Source organism: Aythya marila (genome assembly GCF_965140915.1).
Source record: "Aythya marila genome assembly, chromosome: 8".
Classification (NCBI taxonomy): domain Eukaryota; kingdom Metazoa; phylum Chordata; class Aves; order Anseriformes; family Anatidae; genus Aythya; species Aythya marila.
In genome coordinates this window covers 29,849,177-29,873,173 of record NC_139049.1, presented here as the reverse complement: position 1 = coordinate 29,873,173, position 23,997 = coordinate 29,849,177, and the positions used below count along the sequence as shown (strand labels likewise).

The 23,997-nt window shown below is 42.3% G+C and overlaps 1 protein-coding gene across 4 annotated transcripts in view; it reads right to left on the bottom strand.

Moving 5' to 3' along the window:
* The window catches only part of PATJ (PATJ crumbs cell polarity complex component), a 145,957-nt gene that overhangs the window by 59,987 nt on the left and 61,973 nt on the right, over positions 1-23,997 (bottom strand). For all 4 annotated transcript variants that reach the window (XM_082766434.1, XM_082766432.1, XM_082766433.1 and 1 more), the window contains one exon: positions 22,118-22,232. In XM_082766434.1, coding sequence (XP_082622560.1) covers positions 22,118-22,232 — 115 coding nt within the window. The remainder of the gene's footprint in view (positions 1-22,117; positions 22,233-23,997) is intronic.

Here is a 23,997-nt window from a genome sequence, read left to right as displayed (position 1 = left end):
AGCGAGAGGAGATATTACATGCTCAGCCATAGCCCTGAGTCAGCAGCAGCTAGATCAATATTAGCTATTACCATTCCACCACGGGAAGTGTGTTTCGATAGCACGATTTAAACCACCGTAGTATGTTTCCATGACAACAAAGAAGAGGGGAAAGGAGCTGGGGAAGGTGAGAGGGAAGCACCAAAAAGTGAATAAAGAGGGCTGGAAGGACTGGACGAAGCAGATGCAGGCTGCCAGGGTGACAGCGCCAGCCCTGGCCCTTCTCCAAGGTCCTTCCCCAGCCCCAGCAGCCCCTCACGATTTGGCAGGGGCACCCAAGCAGCCTCTATCTCCAGCCCCAGAGGCACCCAAGGGTAAAACCCAGAGTCAGGGCAGCAACCAGCTCTCCCCTTGCTGTATTTCCAGGCTGGCGTTTCCCTGCCTTGTCGCAAACCCCTGGTGGCCTGGAGCCTGAGCCTAAAAGCTTGGGAGGGTTATATTAAGGGCTAGACGCTTTCCCCGGAGAGCTGAGCTTGTAAAGCCCTGCAGAGGTCTGCACAAACTCAGGATATCATGACAAATTAGAAACCTTGCTCGTTACTATCAATTACATGCCAAAAGTTCACAGAACTGCATTAAATGGCAACCCGTGTAGCTGCGCAGCCCTGTAATATATTTCCTAACTAATGGGGTCAAAAAGTAATTAGCGGTGTGATTTGCTACTTGAATTTAGGAAGTGTGATTTTTCTGCTTGGTATGCGGGACGCCTCCTGCCAAAAAGCAGCAAGCGGGGAAGGTCCTGGAAGTGCTGCTCCTGGAGGCAGGGCAGGCGCCAGCAGCACCGCAGCTGTGCACGTTTCATACAGCACCAGGGTTTTAATGTTCTTTTTTTCCCATTAAATGAAGTCCAGGCTTGAAGACCACCATTTTCTGCCTAGCACAAGCTGACAGCAAACCGAACCTGTTAGAGCGCATCAGAAAAGATGAGAAAAGGAGAAGATGCACGCTTCAACGCTGTGCAGATGAAGCAGCACATCTTGAGGGACTGCTTCAAAAGATGCTTCTTGTTTGTCAGAAAAACTCCCTGAAATTGCCCCACATGAGCCTGAGGCCAGGAGCAGTGCGGTGGCACCGCGCACGGACCCCTCGCTCCAACCCTGACCCGCAGACAGGGACCTTGGCACCTGGAAGTCTGTGAGCTCTGCAGGGCTTCCTCCTGCTGCTCTTCTCACGTGGGAAAAGCGCCTGCTGTTGAGCAGTACCCATGCGTTCCTGTTCCAGCTTGGGCTGAAATGAAGAGGAAGTTTTAGCCCTCCAAAAATCAGCAGGTGGGGCCATTCTTAGGGTGCAACACAGCCTCATTTTTATTTTATTTTTTTTAAAAGGGTTGCCCCACCACGTGTTTTTGTTTGGAAAATCCATACTTAGAGGGAAACCTCTGCCTGTACGAAGCCCTTCATTGAATCATCATATTAATTTATGAAGCAATTATGTGAACAGCCAAGGTGATGCTGCAAGCCAACCCCTTCCAGTGGGGCAGGAGGGCACGACCAGCGCGTGCAGCCGCAGGAGCTGCAGCCGTGTGCGCGTTCACACACTGAGGGATGAGAGGAGCCCGCCCTACGCCCTACCCTTAAAACCAGGGCTCCCCTAGGCGGCACGCCGTCTCCTCCTGGAGCAGCAGAAGGTTGTGGCTGGCACAAGCGCCACCTCCCACAATCACACGCTTCCCAGGGCTGTCCTCGGCCGCCCGCCTGGCGGTGCGAGCGGCAAGGCAAGGCGCTGTTCCCGCTGCTGCCGGTGCCTCCCTCCTCCGATCCGCACACAGCTTTCCTCTGGGCATCCCGCTGCCTTCCTGTAAGGGTGTAATCCTATTCTCAGTTTGCCTCTTAATAAGAATCTTATAAGGTTCTTTTAAACAAGTATTTACTGCTTAAACAAACGCGGATCCAAGGCGTCTCCTTTTTAATGCCTTTTTCAGCTGTTCCCTCTGCCCCCAGCTGGTCTCACTTTCCAGTTCCCTGCCTAGCATCGGGGAGCCAGTTAGCATCTGCTTTGGCGAAGAATTCCATTATCTGCCTTCATTACCAGATCCTTTACACGAGGCAATTGTAATTTGGTTGTTACTGCCGTGCCCGTGGGACGCGGCGCGTTTTGTGCTGGCGCTGCGGAGCAGTTTCCCCGCCCGGTGACAACGTGCCTACCACAACTTCTGCAAACACAGCTCGTCAGCGGCATTTAATTAGCCAAGGTTGTAGCCAGTTGCTTTTAAAAATACTGTACGGATGCAGCGTGAGTCAAAAGCAGAGGCATGCACTCCAGCCATCGCTCCTGCAGTCGCGTTTCCCGGTGACATTAGCAGACAATTGCATTTCAGAAGAGAAACCCTGGAAATGGAAGACAACTGCTCTCAGACAATGTACTATTATGCTGCTGCGTATGTTTCCCTGCCTCAGCCGCTACCCCTATTATATTAAAGAGAGATAAGGGAAATAAATGGGGAAGATATGGTCAGGACATTGAGCTCGCTTGATGTAGCATTGCTACAAACACACAATTTATCTGCACTGAAGAAACACGTCGCTTGCCAGGAAGACCAGAGGCTCTTTGCATTGCAAAGCCACACAAAACACTTGCAAAAGGCCGAGGAGCCCGCTTCCCACACCTGCTGAAACCTCCCGTTCAAGGAGCTGAAAGGGAAGAGGGATTTCTCTTTGAAGGCTGTCTCCGCACGATGCAATCAGCCCGCCCAGGAAAGTAAGAAGAGGGCAGAACAAGCCCTGGACTCGGCCATCTGACTGGTGTTGGGATCGAATACCTGATATTAAAACTGTTGACACAAAACGAAAAGAGAGGGGGGAGAGGCAAAACACTACAGAAATTAAGGACAGCCTATGTTTGCGTATAGGAGGCGACAGCGAGGATTTTCCATTCCTCTTGCGCCGCCTCAGACAACTATTAGCAACGTCGGCTGGCTTCTGGAGACTCGACGACGGCCCCATTTATCAGCCTGTGTTCACTGCCACAGCGTTAGCTCCCGTTCCCATCGCGTGGCACACGGCACGGGCACAGCCTGCGCATTTCCAAGACTCCTCTGCTGGGCCAGGCTTCGCCTTCGGCAGATAGCTATCAGGATGCAGCCGGCATCCCCCACGCGGAGCCATCCTTGCATATCAAACAACTAATTCCCTTCTTGATTTCACTCTAAACATTTTTTATTTTTTTATTTTTTTTTTAAGTGGGAAGTCCCTTGAAAGCTAACCCTCGAGCTGCGAGGGCAGCGTGTCTAATTTACTGATTACAATTTACAAGAACCCAAATAAGCATATTTAAGGGACCGTAATTGAACAAGTGGGGTTTAGAATTCTCCCACTACTAATAATATAATAAGCTGATTGTTTTAATCTTCCCGCTAGCTCTCCATTCAGCTCCGAGGAGGCAAGCAGTTCTCCAAACCTTATCTCAGAAGCGATGCACTTGTCTGTTTTCATAAGCTTTAAACCGATAGAGGGAAGGTGATTTCTGCAATGCTTTCTTAAATTCCGTAACTTAATTTGCATTCTTCTCTCAGTGACCAGCACACAAGAGAAAAATAGGGCAGTTATATTCAATGCTGGCAACCCTAAATGGAAGAGCCAGACTCTTGCTATGCCCCGTCCCCCTCCCTGGGGGGAGGAGAGGAGAGGATGGCGACTGCTGGAGCTCGTACCTTTGGGGGTGCTCTTATCTGCAGCCAGGTGGGCAGGGAGCACCTGGGGGTGGGATGGGGCAGCTGTGGGGTTCCCTTTGTATCCCAAAGCTCAGCAGCTTAAACATACAGGGGAGGGAGCGTGCATTAGGTGCCCCGCTGGCTAAGCCTTCTCTAAATGAGCAGCTAGCATGGGCTTCCTACCCTTACAAATGCAACCCACCCAAGCACAAGCAAAAAACAAGTTACACTCTCCCAAACCAGTATCCTTACCCTCGCTTGAAGGCTGCCTCTTTCCATTTTTGTGTGAAGGGATTCAGAAAGTTATTTGGTACCTCTGATCGCTGCCGTCAGCTCAGGTTCCCATCTGGGTTTGCTCCTCTTGTGCCACACAAATGCTTGCACTGCTTTGCAGCTCACCAAAAGTTCCTGTCTCCTCCAATGCTTTCCTTAAATCCTACTTGTCCCTCACATCACCCTTCCTACACAAGAAGGTAAAAGTTTCTCCTAGTAATCTCTGACTAATCCAGGAACAAGGGTGTAATGAGAATCTCCATAATCCACTTCAAATACCATTTTGTTTTGTTCCCAGGAGCAGGTGGCATTTAGAAGCAGTTATCTAATCATTACTTCTTTCTTCCTACAACCAAGGAACCATCACGCCCTAGAGAACAGGATATCTAAAGAGGCATTTAGCCCTGCCTGAAAAAACAGGCCAGCTGCAGCCCGCAACACCACGGACCTGCATCACCACCTTATTTTGAACAGACAGACTTCTGCCAGCTACTTTTCCCCCGTTTCAGGCCCAAAGCTTCCTTCTAGAAGCCACGGTTTCTTTACACAGCACTTAAGTTCTCTGAGCAGGGAGGAAGGGATGCTGCATCTTTTTCGGCGGTTTTAATTAGATGAGAAGGACGTGACGAGTCTATTCAGACTGATGTGAGATCCTCAACACTTAAAAGAAGATTTAGCGAAAGCATGCTGAACACAACATCCTGATGCTAATAACCGCTGATTATAAGGGAATCTCCTCTCCCCTGCACACAATACTTCCACTCATTTGCCTTTCAAATTATGCATTAACCCTCATCAAAGCGCTTGGGTTTACTCAGAAGTGACCTCCTCTGGGTGCTGTGATCCAGCAATCAGTCACTCCCGCAGAGCGCTGACTGCTGAGCTCCAGCTGACGATGCCACCACCTCACAGACTGTGCTGGAAAAGGCTGGCAAAAGCTGCCCGTGTGTTTCTTGCCTACTCCTCGTGTCTGAGAAACGTTTTTATCTGGCTAGGAGATGCGCAGAACGAGTAGCTGCTTGAGCTTCCTACTGCCACCGGTTGATTACATGCAGTCAAACAGCAACAAAGACATTTTCCCTTTGATAAAACCCCCTTTGAGCATGCAAATAGTTATGCATAGAAATATATCACATCACAGCCGATGCTCGGGCCCACAAAAGGTGTAGACATTTTCATCTAATTACAGCCTTAAACCACGGTACAGCCTCAAAAGACAGCCGACGTAGACCCCATTTCTCGGCTGCTGAGGAGGTAGCTGAAGAAATCCCACAGAAAAATACTCTTCTGTGTAATATCACACTGTATTATGTTGTGCCATCAGTCATCTAAGACCAAAATACCAGGGCTGCCAGCTGAGCCAGCAGTGATGGCACAGAGCAGCCCGGAGATAAGGCTTGGTTGTTGGAGCCGGTGGGCTCGAGGAGAGCTGAGGCTGACCTAACACAGCTCTTTGGGAGGCCAGCACGTGGTAGCAGTGTCAGAAGACTCAAATTCTGATTCCCCTCTGCTCAGTCTCAAGGAAATTTGAAATTCTTCTGGCCTCTGCACTGTGGCTGTTACACCCGATTGTCAGGGTGACCTGGAAGGGTGCACGACATGCTCAGACAATGAGATACACAGAGGCTGTGACAGAGGATGTTTCAATGACCCATTTTACAATGGAGTTTTGGAAAAATACTCACAACTTGGATAAAGATCTCTTTTCTAAGCAACTTTTTAGTAGGAGCAGGCTTTCTGTTTGGCTCCTGCTCACGTTGCTTGGCTCCCATTTTGCTGCTGCTCACGTTGTGCGGTCCGTTCTCCTCTACACCTGCATCTGAAAGCTGCTTCTCGTTAGAAGGAAGATCAAGTGTGTGTGAGTCTGAACAAGGAATACTGGGAGAGCTCTAATCCACTGCTTTTCTGCTTGGTCTCCACATTAACAAATTAATATTGTGAAATTTAAATTCTTCCTCCCCTGACAGCAACAGAGTAACTCGACCTGACAGTGTTTCATCTTTAAATAATGATGTTCCCACAAAAAGACCAGCACAGTCATTATCTCGGAATCTTTCTGCACCAAGTCTCATTAAAGCGAACAGCATCAGACTGTGGTCAAAACCTGGAAGTTTGTTACCTAACGAAGGCTCCCATGGGCCGAGCCCCCACTTTCCCAGCTGTAAGTAACTGGAAAGGGAGCACAGGGAACACCTCTCAGAAGGCAATGAGACATCTCTTGCACAGTGATTCACTCTGAATCTGTGAATCTGCAATGGGATCCTGAACCTCCTCCATCTAAAGGTGGACAGGATAAAAAAAAAAATAATGAAACTTTTGGACTTAAAGGAAGAGCTTCCTTCAGAGGAATTGACACTACTGGTGAAATGTAGACCAAAAAACATAAAGCTTCTGTAAAAGCTGTTGCAATAACAAGCCACAATACCACCCACTCGCTGAACTGGCTGAAAACTGATCCTAGGAAAAAGGACAGAGGGAGAAAAAAATAAAGAAAGACCTGGCTGGGAAAAGAGCAGGCTGGAGAGGGATGACCCTGACACGATCGCTTGCTCTGCTGGGGAAGCACGGCCTGGCAAGGCAGCAATGCTAGGTAACAGACTTGACACAGGCTAAATTAAATTTATATATATAAAAAAACCACACCACAGTAGTCTAAATCTGTTTGTATAGCAATTTTTAAAATATGCTGTGACAATGATTAGAAAAGATTAAAGTCGGATGAGTCATCCAGCAGGGTAAAGCCATGGAAAATACCCACACGGCCACGTGATAGAAAAGAGAGCCTGAACAGGGAGAAGGCCCAGGGAAGGCAGATAAAATCAGCTATTTGAGATGTGATTTAATGCAGGGATCTTAACAGTAAGTTTTAACCCTGTTTAGTATTTTGTTTTCTTTTTAAAGTTTTCAGTTCTTTTGCTAAATAATGATTACTACTGGTTATTTACCACTAAAAATACATTTATCTGTGACAAAAGATGGTATTTACATAGTCTGTGCCTTCTGTATGCCAACTATGGAGATAAAATACTACACGAGCACTTAAGGAAACACAACTTAATATACATCTGTTGATGCTCAATATTTATCACGTACGTCAGATATTTTGAACAACATTTCTTTTACAGTATATACATTTCCTAGTGAAATACACATTTGTATTTGGACAGGAATTAGAATGCAATTAAAACACAAGAAACAGCTTTGTAATAAAAATATTACATTCAAATATGCCAACTTTGACTAATAAGATTTTTTTTTTTTTAATAAAATAAATAGTCATTTAAAATTGGAGCATTAAACAAATGCATTGTTGCCCACAGCAGAGACCGAATTGCACCAAAAGGTTCCACGGTGATAAAAAACATTTTTAAATGGTCCAATTCCCACTTTGTCAAAGATTTCCTTCTGTCTGTCTTTGGGCCTTCACCGACACCTAGTTAACGAAAAGCGCCGCGCAGGGACCTCAGAGGAGGTTCTGCCATCACGCCGCGGCCACAAACACTTCCATAATTTTCAAACTGACAACTCTCAACTTCACACTCTCGGTTTTTATTCACGGACTTGAAAAGAAAAATGTCCTTTTCCAGCTTCTAACAATTTGTTCGGGTTCGATAAGCTATTTTTATTCCCACTGAATTAGCTGAATAAGCTGTGGAGAGAATAGGTCTTTGTTTCAGGCAGCTGAAGAAAAAGTCAAGAGCTGGCTTCTTACAGGCAACTCCGGGTCCAGATTTCTCCTAATTCTCTGGGTGAATGCATACATTTCCCAAATATGCACTTTTGTCATTTCGGTTATGTTAATTGATTAGAGTATGCTCAGATCTTTATGGAAGTTGCTATTGAAGATATACAATGTACGTTTGAAAGCAGAAAACTAGTTCAAATACAATTTAAATAAAAAGCAGCTTAATATTAATAAGATGCATATCCAGCTTTGAGAGGACTTAATGGGATAGGGAGTACTTGCAGACAGAGCAGACAAGCAGATCTGACCGTCCCCACAACACTGCTTAGTATTATTTGTCTCCTCCATTTCTATGATTCAGGGAGCTATTAAGAAACAGCATTTTGCTAGGCTCACACACTGTCAGTCTTCCACCGAACTGATTACAGCTGCTCAAACACTCCCAAGCTATCAGATGACTTTTAGGATCCCCTGGTTTTGCAAAGGACACTGAAACTATGGTCTCCCATTCCCCTTTCTTTCTGAGAGCTCTCAGCTACTTAAAGCCAGCCCTGCACTGCATTTTGATGTGCTCCATGTCCGTCCCATCACTGCACACTTCTGGGTATGCAGCCAGGAAGCAACGTGTTCGATAAGCAGTAGAGGCACAGCCCACCCCACACCTCCCCACGTCATGCAGTACCCCCACAGAGCCCAAACACTTCAGAAGAGTAAACCTGGGTCAGTTCTAGGTCCTGGGTCTTTGAGCTATCAAACTGCACTTGAGTCACCTTTTCTAGCTTTTTGCAACACCAAGGAATGCTCAGAGTTTTTGTTTGTCTTTTAAGCATAATGCAGAGTTCCCCAATGTCGCGGCTTACCTTTGATTGCCAAGGTAAAATGCAGAATAAAGAAGGAAAACGACTGCAACACCTGACCGTGCTGGAGACTTCTGATTTATGTACCTTAGAACAAAACAACTGCACAGCCATAGCTTCACTCTAAAACCTTTTCTGTAAGCAAAATTACCCACTAATAATTATTCTACTATATCTTTCCTGTCTTCAGCTACGATGCATATATCCTGCTCGTGATGCCTACTGCATTCATCACAGCACTCCAAGTGAAACAGAGACATGAGCTGATGGCATAGCCAGCAGCTGGCAGCTACTGGCTCCTTACATAAAGCTTCAAGTCCAGGAGAGGCATGCAAAGACAGGGACCTACTTACCTACTTCCACGTTTCTAAACGAGATTTTTAATACCCATCTCAACTCTCCCGGGGTGAGTGATCTTACTCCACAGGATCCCCTTCCCGAGCCAGCCACAGAGCTACAAGGCTTGGCCAAAAGCAAGCGTTGGTGCCTGGCTGTGCTCCCACCTTGAACACAAACCCTCTCTCCTCTCCTGTTTCAGGAGGGCTGAGAGAGTGCAGGTCACTAACCCACCAGAAAACCAGTCCTGCTTAATGGCAGCACAGGTTTCTGCTGGATGAGTTGGCTGAACAGGCTGAGGAAGGGAAGGGCAACAATCACCCCAACACCTTAAACAACTGGAGTGGGGACATGCACACAGCGATCCCCCTTTTTGTCTGCAGTCATATCACATCATGTGGTGGAGCTTCAGCCTGAGAAATAACAAAACATTAAAGGAGGGTGACAAGGTAAAGGTGAGGGGACCTGGGCAGATGAATAGATAAACAATTCCTCACCACACAAAAAACACTATTTAAAATCATTGTGAAATCCTAAAAGTTGTATGCTCTCCACAAACAAACCATACATCTTAGTTAATCAGCTGTCTTGAGAGTCTATCCAAGCAGTTAATCAGGTTTAAGCTACACTTATGACATCATACAACTTAATAACTTGATTAAATAAGAGAATATTTTGTATTGGAAATTCTATTCTGACTTTTTTAATCTCTCCAAAGGACAGAGTGCAGCAGACCTATTTTCTGTTTCTCAAAGAGTAAAACGAAGTGAAGGATTAGCAGGCATCTCTGCTTATACCACATTTCACATAAGCAATTTTGAGCACGGCATTCACTTCTCTGCAGAATAAAAATAAAATTGCAAACAAGTGAACAGACTATTTTAACAGTAATTTTTTTTCAGTATCAAAATATGCCATTAGGTAAAAAATAGCTTCACTTTAATGTATTTAATGAAATAAAGATGTTAATGCATTAAGTCTTGGGCATTTTTAAATACGAGTAATTATAATCATGAAATTGATGATGTATTTTAAAAATGCTTGCAATATGTCAGTATGCCAAGCACATTTTTTTTCCTTCTAGAAAAAGAAAAAAGAAATCCACCTCCAAGGATTTATCCAAAGGAGAAGAGCTAAACGGATAAACTTGACCATATTAAATAGACTTACTTTTTCCACTCTGACTGGAGGAGGAAATCAACTCAGAGAGAGAGTTAAAAAAAAAAAAAAAAAGAAAAAAAAAAAAGGAAAAATAAGACTGGGGTATGGTAGTTTTTACTGTTTTTTTTTTTTTTGTTGTTTGTTTGTTTGTTTGTTTTTTAGCTTATATTCAACTGTTTTTTTCATTTGCATGAATTTAGCCTTTAAAAGGGATGATCCAGAGGCTTCCAAATCTTGGTCCTCATGAATAAACAGTGTCTTTCAGGTAAGCTGGAACTCCATGGATCCTGCCTTTTATTTATTTTTAAAATTTAAATGGCCATCTAACCTCCAGAGCCTGTGGCATGATGCTCCAGATGGGTCAAGATGCTTTGTGTATCTTACCACACATGGCCAACCAAGACATCCAACAGACTAACCAAGCTAGAACAGACACAAGGTCTACCCAACTGCGGTCCAGGGGTTATGTTCCAGTGTTTATTCCTTATATTTTAATCCCTTAATTTACATTAAGTTAAATTCTAAGATGGTAAATCATTTTATTCCGCTTTCCTCTAGAAAGGAAACTTCTGCAATCACACCTTGTGCATCCAAGCTCCTGCCCCAAAACTTTTGAACCTGCTGGCCAATTTGATGCAAGTCTGACGGTGGACTAGAGGTCTCAAAGGTACTATAAAAGGTTCATGAAAATAGGCAGCTGTGCAGAGGAGAGAATGCTGATAAATTCCCTGACTGAGGGAAAGGCTTCAGTGTGAGATCACACTTTATTAAAGCACCAAAGAATTCACATGAGAGAAAGCCCTTAGAAATGCTCCAATTGCAGGAAAAGCTTAAATCAGAGCTCACACCTTCCTTGACACCCAAGTCAGTCGAGCAGGAGACACAAATCCGTAGGAATCCAACTTCATTAGCTGCAGTACTCACAGAAGTACTCGTTAAACTCTTCACAACTCCACACTCAACTCCTCACTGCAGGCAGCACAGAGAGCACCCAATGGGTACCCCATCCTCAACCCCTCCGTGCAGGGGGCAGGCAGCAGCTGAGCTGGAAAAGGAGGGATCTGCCGACACAGCTCTCCAGGGACAGGGAGGAAGGGCCAGAGCAGATGTACCGACTGGCTGCTGTAACGACCCAGCAAGGGGTGCCAAAAGGGTTAGCCCTTCGGTTTGCTCCGACGCCAAGAGCCATCCGCCTGCGCTGCCGGCAGCTGCTGCTGGCTCAGCCCTTGGAGGAGGCTGTCTCCCTGCCGTGTGTCACTGTGCGAGTCCGTCCCATTTACAACGCCACAACATGCCTCCTGCATGCACAAAAGCATGACTGCATCATTCTGTGGCCGACAGGCCTTGCTGCGCTCCCCATTCCTCATAAAATCCCTTTCAATGGCATTCTTGGCCCTCGCTCATAAGCTGCCCGTGCTCATCCTTGCATACAGCTCTACTTACTCCCTCGTCCATCAAGTCCTGGTCTCATCTCATTTCTTTCCCTCCTACTCTTCTCTCGCCCCTTCAATGACACCTCACTGACTGCTCGCCACTCTGTCAGGCTGTTCACTTAATGGATTTCTTCCCTTGAAAAGCAGTGTTTCAAAAATCACATCTTCTGCACCTAACAACTCAATCCCGAAATGAGGTCTCGCTGTAAAATTGCTACATTGCCTATTCAAATACAGTAACGATACACAACAAAATGATACTGTGATAATCCCCAAATAACCTGTCATATCCCTAAGAGGATAACAGGTTACAAAATGGAGGAAATCACAGGCAGACTTCTGCGTGGTTTCAAATTGAGTTTATTGCCAAACACCTGAAAGAAACATACTTGTTGGTTCAGAACACAGTATGCAGTAAGGTTTACAATCCAGCACAGAGCAGACACCCAGATCTGCAGGGCCAAGTGGCAGGGGCTGAGGGATCTCCTCAGGATCTGCTCCCTGCTCCTGCCCAGCAATGGCTGCGGCTGCGCGGCCACACAGGTCAGGCCCTCAGGGCCCTGCCAGGCCAGCTGCAGGCCGCAGCGCTATGGGATATACACTCGGGTGTTGTTTTAAGGTACAGCAAGTGCTACTGCTTGCTGTTTACTGCCAAAACACTGTGAGGGATAGAAAACACAGTATAATATCTTGAGGAATTGTTGGATGGAGTAAAAAGTCTCTGGTCGCACAAGCAGATTGTAAATAGGCACAACTGAATGCCACATGCACACACAAATGAATGCCTTGTGCCTACACACTCTAAGGCATTTCCCTCCAAATTACTCCTAATTCCAGTATGTGGTTCCACCCTAAGCAACCAAGTGTTACAGATACGAGACTTAGGTTCAATATCTCACAATATTCCCAGGATCATCATGCCATGGAAACGGCAACTTCCCACCCCACTTTACAGAGCACCTGGTTCAGTATAATACATAAATTTAACACTGACAGGTCAAATAACACAGCTTAAGCTTATGGTTCTGAATTTTCAGATAAAAGACAACATATTTATATATACGTGATAGCAAATGCACTTGGTTTTCAGGTAAGTGATACAAAAAAACTCTGAAAATACCTAAGGCATTAAACAAAAAAAAGTTGAAAGCATCTGGTATCTACAGAAAAACCACAAAATGGTATGAGGAAGTCAAGGTTTACCAGCTATGTAATCCACCCGTAGCTCTGTCACCTGGCAGTACTACTCTCATTACCTGAACAACAATTCCCAAATTCAGTTTGCTCAGGCACTGCTCTTAGGAATAGCAGCAGCTGCTGGCTCTCTGCTGGACTCTGTGCACACAAAGATGTGCAGAAGACTGGGGTCCTCCTCCACACTTCAGCCTCGTCCTTCCCCCAGACGAAGACCCAAACAGTCCCTTTACCTGCCCTATTCTCCTGTTGCATGCTCTACCCAACAAATCCCATTGCTCCACCATGCTCCCCCTTCTCCCTTACCTTCTTCAAAACGACCCCAGCATATGATGCCAAGGCTGACTCTGCTCCTGGATCTTGAATTACAGCTGTGGATCCTGGCACTGGCTGGTTACGGATCCAGGGCAGTGGGAGAGCAGGGAGCACACAGCACCAAGAAGCCACTGGTCAGAGACTGATGTGCCACCTGCCCATTGGAAATGCTTTCCAAAGGTAAACTGCACACAGGCAGATCGGGCTCCTTGTGTGCAGGCACCTATCAGCGCACAACGGGATCGATGGTTGTCTCGATGGAGGCACTCACCCCTCACTGCCAACAAGCACCAGCAGGCCCATGCAGAACAGGAGCCAGCAGCCGCAGATGCTGCCCACACACACAGCTCTCTGCAGAGGGATGCCAGCACAGCCTTGGGTCCTCAGCTTCGGAGGGCTTTGCTCCTCAGACCTCCTCTCAGCAGACACGCACTTTTTACATTCACAGCAACAGAAAGCTGTTGCTTCCTTGATGATTCCCAAAAGATCGATGCTTTAACATTGCCCCTAATAACTTTTTGTTATGAGACAGAGACTGAAGAGCTCAAGCTGCGATCTCTAAACACTGACAAGGCAAATAGACATGCCTGTAAATATACTACTAATAAAAGTCTCATTATTGCTTCTGGGATAGCAGGAAGAACTACCTGCCCTTTAGCCCATCACCACAACATCTCTTCTAATTTCAATATAGCAGAAATATTTCGAATTTGCTAATAAAATAGAGATGTTCATCTGATGCAGATATCAAAGGCTTTCATGCACACCCACGCATGTGCATATGTGTGTGTGTATCCTTCCTCACGTCATTAGCTTGCAAGTGGTTTTCAACATGCATGTAGCTACAACATGCCATGAAACAGTTTGGTAGTCTTGTGGTGTACTATAGCTAGCATACCTACAGATAAATATTCTGGATCGCTCTTTAAATGCCAGCTAGTCTGATAAAGAGCAATTATATATCTGTACAAAGCAGAAGGTAAATTGATGACTAGCCCCTAAGCCACTGTGTCGAATAAGAGAGAATCAAGACTTAAGACTGAGGAGGAAAAAAACTTCAACTTTCTCAAACAGTTAAAGAAGTTATTCTGGACAGCTGTCTCAATTAGTATAATATTGCAGAAAATTAAGTAACATCTGTAAGGAATAAAATTATTGTCATTTCACATTTTTACTTCCCCTTCTGTTAGAGGCTTGCTTCCACTACATATTTGGAGGAGTTACTGTTTAAACCAAACAGACCATTTTGGAGCAGAGCTATTATGCAAATAATCTATTCTGTATTCCAACTAAAAGCCATTCTTTGCTAGTCTGGACAAGACATGATGCATAAGCAGAAGGTTTTTTTTTTTTTTTTTTTGTGCAGTGGAGCAACATAATTTATGATGGTAATGATGAAAGATATCTTCCTATCTCAAAACCAGACGTTCAAGAAGATAAACACATAACCACCTTTTATGGGCTAGTATTTGTCTTTCATTTATTTCTTTAAATATTTGCATTCTTGTTTATATATCTTTAGTTGCAAGTCATTGCAGTGATATTGTTCTTCAATGAGAGTAATATAAACATCTACCTGTATTATTATCCTCTCTTAGCAAGTTTGTACAGTGATACTTGTGTATGCAGATTTATACCACAGACATCATCTTCCATCTATGATGGGAGTTACATGAAATTGCTTATCTGTAACACCTGCATAAGATCAAAGACCCCCAAAAACATAAGCTACCTGCACCAAGCCTGAAACAATTTAATAACCTTAAAACATCAAATCAGTATATTTCATGCCTAGCATTTTAATGCTATTCTCTGGATACCTGGCTTGTGTTGGTAGAAAAGATCATACCTAAGAACAAATGCAATCTAAGGCAATATTTAAAGATTAGATTATCCTTCATTGCAAATAGCTCATTTGTTTACTATCACATTGCTTTATTCTTGTTTTGCCTCCTTATACCAAGAAAATGCTGAATATTCAGTTTAGATTCCCCAGCAGCTTTTTATTTTAGTCTAAAAACATTTACCTAACACATTCTTAACAAGCAAAGTGAAGAAAATTCAGCCATCTGTCTCTACATTACAATAACAGTTATGGAAGAGTAGATTATTCTATATAGCAAGAAATTTAATGCTAGGAATTCTTATACTTTAAGCACTGGCGTGCTTGCATCAGTTTTGTATATAACAATGTTGAACACCCACCTACAATGAAACAGTGATTTATAAGGAAACACAAGACAAAATATTTTAAAGACATTAAATGCATTCAGTATTCTAATCATGCTAAATGTCCATGCTTTAAACTGAGGAAAAAAAAATAATAAGATCTGTGCTATTATTTTCTAATCTCCAGCACTTCACTAGTTCTAAAATATCACTAAAAATGCTTAAAATGACTTGCTGGAAACAAATACAATATAGAGATAGATCCGAATCCTTACCTGGGAAACCCCCTTGTACCATTGCTGTACCAGCATGTACTTCAAGATATCTGCATTCCTGACAAACATTCAATGCTGTAAGCAGCTCAAATCCTCATCATACACAGACTCAGTGCTTGTCTTTCTTCTGACGACCTTGGGCCTATTTTTCTGAGATTTTTCTCTCCTTAAGGGCAAACCGTCTGTCTGTTTCTATTATGAGATGCCATCAATTATATTAATTTCAAGCTACCCACAAGCTAACAGTTACATCTGCCAGCAGATGAAAGCTGCCTATGAAAGTATGCAGGGAGAAGCAGCTCCCTGGTTTCCCACATCTGACCCACTGATGCTCTACGGCTGCTGTTTGTGCACTGCCTTGCTCTGCTAGCATTCGAATTACATCTCTGTCCCCAAACACGAGTCACCTCAAACGTTTGTTTATGTCACTGCTCGCTGCAGGTACTATCACGCTTAATGACCCACTGCACGGCAAAGTAACAGTTAATGAACATTATTTATCCAAGCATCCTTTTCATGCAAATACAGGGGTTAAAAAAAAAAGAATTTCTCAGTCAAATGGCTTCACTAAATGTGTTGTTTTCCAACGCTGCAAATCTTGCAGTTTCCCAACACTGATATGCATTCATGAATTTTTGTTGTTGTTGTTGTTTTTTAACGTGTCAGAAAACAAAACCAATCTGTTATTAGAAGCACAAGAAAAATTCAAACTTCATCATAACTTGCATTTTGCTGCAACTCTGAATAAGCAGTATCAGTTTTACAACAATGAGTCTGTTGAACCAAAATATTGAAGAGAAGCAAAATCCCTCATTTAGTAATTACAAAAAGATAAAAATCTCTCTCAATTTATAAACATACTTATTCATTTGGGGAAATCCTTACTAATTCTCTGTGCCAAATGGTACATTTAAACAACTCAAAATACTCTAATAGTTATTTTGTTAATACCATTAATTTGTTCATTTTTAAAGTGCATTGTCCTTTCTTTAGAATATGTATCACAGCACACACAAAGCCATCTGTTCAGTGCATTATGTACAAGCACACAGTAAAAAAAAAAAATACAAGAAGTCCCAGCTGCAATTTTACTATTAATTCATCAAAAATGTAATTTCCTTTTGCAATACTTCATCAGATGCTGAAAACTGTGTATGTGATTCACAAACAGAGTTAAAAAAAATAAATAGAAAGAGCCAAATAACAAAAGCCCAAACTAACCCCCAACCTCTAACTACAGTGACACCAACGCTGTGATCTATCCTCATGTGGCACAACGGCTTGCAAGTCTGCCTGGAATGCAAAACCTTTCTGGATGCTACATTAGGGCTGGTAACAAAATTTCAATATTTTATCTAATTATGGGTCAGAATAAGTATGGGGAAAGAAGATTAGCAGTACAGAGTCATATTAAACAGAGATTAACACGAAGCAAAAAAAAATGTCACCGCTTTATTTGTCAAATCCTGGCTCTTGCATGATCTTTGGAAATGCACTGTACTAAATATCCTTGTTTCTAGATTTCAGAAAATTAAAAATTTTAATTATCATGTTTTCAGTATTTTATTTTCTTAATGCTTGAAGCATTTTTCCAGGCTACATCTTGCTCTTTGAACATCATCTCTATTTGCTGTTGATTGCAGTGACATCTATTGGAGAGGCAGTGTTTGGCTACACAAGCTGCCTCACCTGAAGATCCCAGGTTTGGGGTTGTTTTCTTCACCCTCCCCCCAAAATTAAAATGAAATTCAAATTTGCTTCTCCTCTGTTGTAGCACTGCTTTACATAATGTCAGATTCTCAAGACTTAAATTGATTTATGAACGTTTCTTTGTTTTTATTTAGTTACTGTTAATAACTCTGGTGTTTTTCTAAAGTGACAATGATAGCTTTGTCATCTTCACCCACAACAGGACACAGAGACTTCCTGAGGTCATATTTTCACACCCCACATACTTGACCATACTGTCTGTCACATCTCAGCTGAGCTCTATTGCACTTTACCTGTTGTTTTTAATGAAAGCCCTCATCCTCACGCTGGAGTACGGACATCTGTGACCCTATGCAAGCTGCTAAAAGCCTCGGGTCTGAATGGTGAGGGTGCTCTGCTGCCATACCCATGTGCTCTCTAACGCCAACCCAACCCCAAGTGGGCAATGGGCAGAGGGTTTGTGTGAACCAACTCCCACACGCACTCACCCGTTCCACCCTAAGCAGCCACAGATTTATCACGATGGGAAATGCAGGGTCAAAACACTAGAGAAGTTTTAAAATCTCTTCTTTTGGTAGAGAAGCCACCATTCCTCAAAAGCATTTTAAGAAGATTAATCATTATGCTTTCTTACAGCTTCATTGATTTTTGCATTATCTACAGACAAAATAGAAGGAGGGGGGCATTATTACCCCCTTATTAGATACAGTTAAATATCCCTGCAGACAGGAAGTCTGAGCATAGAAGCATCTAGTCCATTATCTAAGTCACCTTTCACAAATTTTTATCTATTTTTATTATTTTAAACTTATTTGAAACCAACCAGATCAATCTCAGTCTCTTAACTAGACAAGGAGTTTTACCAAAAAATAAAATATCTATAGAAATTAAGGGGGCTAAGTTCTTTCAGCAGATGTCTCTTTAGTTTTCTATATATTCTTAAGGTCTTTACCTATGATTGCTTCAACTCTATCACAAAAAAATATCTAAAGTGTACAGTTAGGAATGCCCCAAAGAAAAGCTTACAAAACATTCCATTACCAACTCCTCTGCCCATCCATTTCCTCCACTTCTTTTTACAACTAACCCCTCATTACTGCAATAAGCCACACCAGGGTGCACATTAGTCTATTAGCAGAGCCTTAGCGCACACCTACAGCCATCCGCCACCGAAGGAAAACACACCCCTGCCTATTGACACAGCCTGGAGCACAGCTGCTTGCCAGTACAAATAGCTTCTTTGTGTGCTCTTCCCTCCTTTTACTTGTTTTCATTTTTTTTAATCCTATTCAAAACGTGATGTTTTTAAGGTTTCGGAAACCTTAAAAAAAAATCTTCTTGGAAAGTGACGTCCTCCAAAATAACCTCTGTTATTAACTCTTATTAACAGTTATTAACTCTTCCTTATGGACTTTCTAATATGGGGAGGAAAAAACTCTGAACTTACACTGTAATATTTCCGGGTCTATAGGACGAAGCATTTTGAAGTCTTTTTTTTTTTTTTTTTGCAGCAGCAGGATTAAGAATTAATAAACTGATCTGACCAAGAGTTAAATAAGAAAGCAATAAAACAAATTATTCTACAGGTCCTGTAAGTTTGGTCTTCCTTCTCCAGCTCTTATCAATGTAACTACCATTCCTGCTGACATGCTTCAAGTTTTACAAAACTGTTTTAAGGCTTCCAGTTAACACTTCAATACAGCATAGTCAAAGGAAAAAGTAAACAAGAAGCACACTACACAGTTGGAGCTGAATGCTGACAAAGATTCAACAGCATCACTAGGAAGAAAAATAACAGAACAAGAGGAAATGGTATTTTCAACTTGCCCTCAAAATCTGGCAAAACACTATTTGGGAACTTGTAATGATCTTGGAGGTAGTGGTGGCTCAAATTAATCTGAAATGTAAGGAGAAGCAGGTCTGAAGCTAAGGGCCTTGGATACAAGAAGACATTTGAAAATAAATAAATAAAATCTGGACCTTCTTTGCAAAGTTAACAGGGTTCAGCAATTAAATCACAGAAACATGGAGGATGTATGGGGTTTCTCTAAACCAAGAGCTATGCAGAAGTTCTATATCCAGCAAGGATTCACCTTATTTGGACCAAAAACCTCCTCTGAAATGAAAAGGCAGCACATTTACAAGAAATAACGGCTACAAGTCAGCAATGAATGCTACAGTTTCAGTGCTGGAAAAGCAGAAGTAAAAGGGAGCACTGCCAAAAGGCAAGTGGATTTAGATCCCACAGGGGAAATTAAATCAATACCAAAAGGTTATTCAGACACCTTAAAGAGAAAACAGACAAAACACGGAGACTGAGATGCCATATGGACAGGACAGAAAGGAAAGAAAAATTTTCTCTATTATGGCAGGACGACTTAAGTGATTTGTTTTCGTTTTCAGTATGGGGAATGATGAAGAGCATGAGGCAAAAGATGGGAGGATGGGATGGAACAAATGACAAGCAAGGAAAAAAACCATCAAGTATACCAAGTGAACTACTTCCAGAGTATGAAGGAAATTGATGAGTAGGTTCACAACTCTGAAGTTACATTAATAAGAATGCTAAAAATAAAATATCCACGAGGAGAGCAATCAGAGTGCATAGCTTTAACAGCTGTCCCACCTCAAAATGCCTCCTAAGATCTTCTACACTATTGGCACAGACTGAGAACTGCAGAAAGTAAACGAAGGAAGGAGGGACTATGATGTGAATTTACCTGAGACAACACTTATGCCTTTTAAGATACCTGAATCTTCTAAATACAGAAAACAAGAAATGTAATTCAACTATTGTTCAGTGAAGCTCAGTAAATAATTAGTTAAATGTACAAAAACAGTAGAGCTAGTAGATTAAATGGGTAAGGAATGGACCAGTATGAAAATGTTAAATAACAAATAGACATTGTTAAAAGGGCAGGTACAGGCCTGGACTGAGATTTCTGGGAACGGTGCTCAAAAATCTGGATAAAATTTAACAACGTTAAGTCGATCACATAAATACCACTGTACTGGAACTTAGAGAGAGGACTTCTTCAAGTGATCACAGAAAACAGACTCTGTAAAACTCATTCCCCAGCTGCCAAGATGCTTAATACCATTGTTAAGCACAGTTAGGTCGTTTCTAACATGCTTCAAAGGTTGAGGTACAAATTCAGTTTAAGACTCCATAGTCTGATTTTTATTTTCAAAAAATAGAATTAGATGGGGAAGAATAAAGTGGTAAATGCATATCTTGGTTTTCCAGGATTCATGGCTAAGACAGTTACAGCAAAACATTCAACTTCAGTGAGTAAAAAAGGTAGAGAGAAGGAGAGTCATCTGAACAGATCGGCTTGCTGCTGCCAAATCTGCTAAGATTGATGAATTTACTATCAGTAGCTTTACCTTTTCAGCTGTTGGTCTCAGCTGGCAAGATCATTAGGAACTGCAGAACAGCTAAAAATGATCAAGCCCATTAATAAGAAATTACTTCTGTGCAAAGTATTAACTTAGGTCTGTCAGGCACACTGACAGAGGAAGATCCTAATTACATAACTGGGTATGAGGCTAGTTATCAAATCTAATCCTTAACTGGGAATTATAAATAATTAATAACAAGCTGAAATCAGTTTGCTACAATTGGTGTTTTAGAAACAGAGTTGGTTCGGAAGTACAGGATACATTTAATCTGACATTCACTGAGTTTGTAGTGAAATGCTCCTTGTGACTATCACCCCCCAAAATACAAAAATACCTTCTTGAGGTAACTAACTTACATACAGCAAACAGATAAGATGGCAAACTCAGTAAAAACATTCTGGAAAAATCTCAGTTGGTTCAAGAACTACCAACTTTCCCTTAAATTAACAGACGCTGAGATGAAAACCCTGCTTCTGTGCCCTCATCACAGTTTCCGTGAGAAATACATTTCAAAATCTTTTTCATCCCCACCAATAAGACCTTAAGAGCGACAAACTAACCAATCTCATTAATCATCTCTGCTTCAATGGCACACCACTGCCAGCAAGGAAGAAGAAATCCCACTCTGAGTGGGAGCCACAGTTGCTTCAAGGTCAAAAGCGACCACAGTGTCCCTCAGCTTTGTCTTGCCCATACTAGGGCAAATAACACTCCAAGGCGCAAGATGAGGAGCAACATCACAGTTGAAAAAACATACAAACAAACAAACAAACAACAACAAAAAAAAACAACAAGCACGTATGCTGTTTTAGTACAATAGTGTGTAAAAAAAAATAATCAAAAAATCAAAGTGAATCATTAAAAACTAATTTAGGATTCCTAACTGCAACTTTAATATACCTAAATATTTTATTGGAAGACAAGCTATGGATAATAATATCCCATTTATCCAGCGTTGGAATTAACAAAGTAGTATCCTGGAATCTCAGTCATGCTGTGGGAAGCTCTCAAATTGCACTACATCCTACTTTTTAGGTCCCTAAATGATTGCAGAGTGATAATCATTGCGATTCCCTGCATAAATAAAACAGGCTGAAGAGCTGCAGAACCTTTCCCATAAAAGACACTACAAAAATTGGAGTTTCTCTCTGAACAGCACTGAATCAACAAATTAGCAAAATTTTCTTTTTAAAGGCAAATATTTAATATGAACAGCAATGCCAGAAATCAACTGCAACTTTTTAGGGTGAGGACTACACACCTGTGGTTCTCAACCTAGGCCTGCTCAACTGCCACCCCAATTCCAATGGTAAAGCATAACTTTTGACTTCCTCTGCTGACAGCACTGCCAAAGCAAGCCCTCTAGACCTCACCTAGAAACTTTGAGACAAAACAGATTACATCTCGTTACAGAAGGGAGCTATAGGAGCCTGGCTGGTAAGAGAAGACCATGTAAGTTACAATCAGTAGCCCTTGGTAAGAACAGGTTTGAGGATTAGAGCTTATTGCCACACAGCACCACTTCCATAACACAAACATATCTGCCGTTTTCTGCTTATCACATAATCCAACTGTGTCCCACAAACATAACCTGACGTAACGATGGCAGCACTACTCACTCTCTGCAGAAGGCTCTTCCTCCTCTTCATCCACGTTAGCTTCCTCTGAGGGCAGTCTTTCACGTGCTCTATAAGGAGGTGGCAATTTCATCGGAGGTGGAGCCCCATGCTTTCTCTAATGGATTCAAAATAAAATAATTACATGCTTTGCATCCTCCGTGCACAAGAAAAAAAGCCCTAGCTACATGTGTACATACACAGCACTTAATTACAAAGCTAAAATCTGCAGGATATCCTTTCTGTGCAAGAAATCAGAACAAGAAGAGACACTGAACCCGAAGAAAGAAAATACAGACATGCATGCACAGTTGTTGACAAAACACTTGTGTACCATAAACATGAAAGTATGAGCATTAATCAAGGGTTAAAAATAAACATTAATTTATACCCCATTTTTCATTAGAGATGCTTGACAACAAAATATCCCCGTACCGTTTGCAGTCAACAAACTTTTAAATACAAAGCAAGAACTCAATGCAGCTACAAGAATATTCAGACATATTTCACCTCCATTTTGGCTAAAATTTAAAACATAATTTGAATTATAACTTACAATAAAATTCTATTACCTCACATAAATACAGGCAGCTCCGATAATGATGCATATAGCGGCGCATAACAGGCGTAAGGAATAGGCTCAGAATCTAATGAAAACAGCCGCTTGTTCGCCTGAACAAGTGTTTTTATAGCTCAGGGTAACAGGAGAGTGCCTTAGTTTGCTATACGGTTTCACTAAATTACATTCAAGTGTATCCCATGCAACCCCACTACTAATAGCAGGATGCACTTTAGAAAGGGAACACCGAGTACGTTACGCCATTAGGGCAGCCAGAACGCCGTGATGAATTTCTGCTATAGCCAGGAATTACATCTCAGCACCCAAACACCAAGCCTACAATCAAATTTTCCATTGTGTACGACGAAAGCTAAACCTGCATATAGATTTCTAAAATCCTGAGCCTAAACTTACACTATTCTGTACAAGTAGCCAGCTGCAATACCAGCTGCATAGTACATTTTCTGAGATCCTAAGACTGGCATCGTCCCATTGGTTTAAAAAAAAGCATTACAGAAAAATGCTGCACTGAAGGCAGCATAACATTAATAAATGAAATGATTTCTAGCCAATGGTAGTTAAAGTGTATAGTAAGAGCACTTGGAGACATGACAGCTGTTTCCCCTAAGTACACAATACACCAAACAAGCTGCCTGCTTTTTGTTTGATCCCAGTAGAGGCAGAACTGTACGAAATCCAGAAGGCCCAAGAAATCTCCGAGGGCTCCTGTTCTGTGTTACCAGCAGGTAAAGATGGAAAACCTGCAGCCCTGCTTCCAGCTGCCTATGATAAACCAGTATCGCTGCAATTTAGTAACAACAGAGAGTCTAAAATTTGACCCTTTGTCTTTGTAAGACCTTAAACGTTTGGTAGAAAATCCGTGTGAAATTACACAAGACACCCAAGCTTATCCATTAGCTTGCTATGGCTCAGAAAGTCAAGCTTCTCTTACCCACTGAAAACCCAGGTGTATAAATTGTGCTGTAGCACCTTGTTACACCGTGGTTTTGAATTAGCACAGCTCCTTCCAACACAAAGGCAAAAGCACAGCTTAAAACAGCCAAACAGCAAAATAACTTCAGTATCTGTCGATAAGAAGCTCAATTGTTTTAAGTGTTTAAGTAGAAAAACCTTCAGTATTGAAAAGATAACTCATCACACAGGAACAGGCAGTTTTTTCAGCTCGATATGGTCGCTTTCAAACCCAATTCTTTTGTGCCACTTTGAAGACAGGACTGGAAATATCAGCGATTTCCCATAGGGAAGCAGACTAGTAATCCACTAATAGCAAATCTTTCCAACTCAGAGATGCCCTTACTGTAGC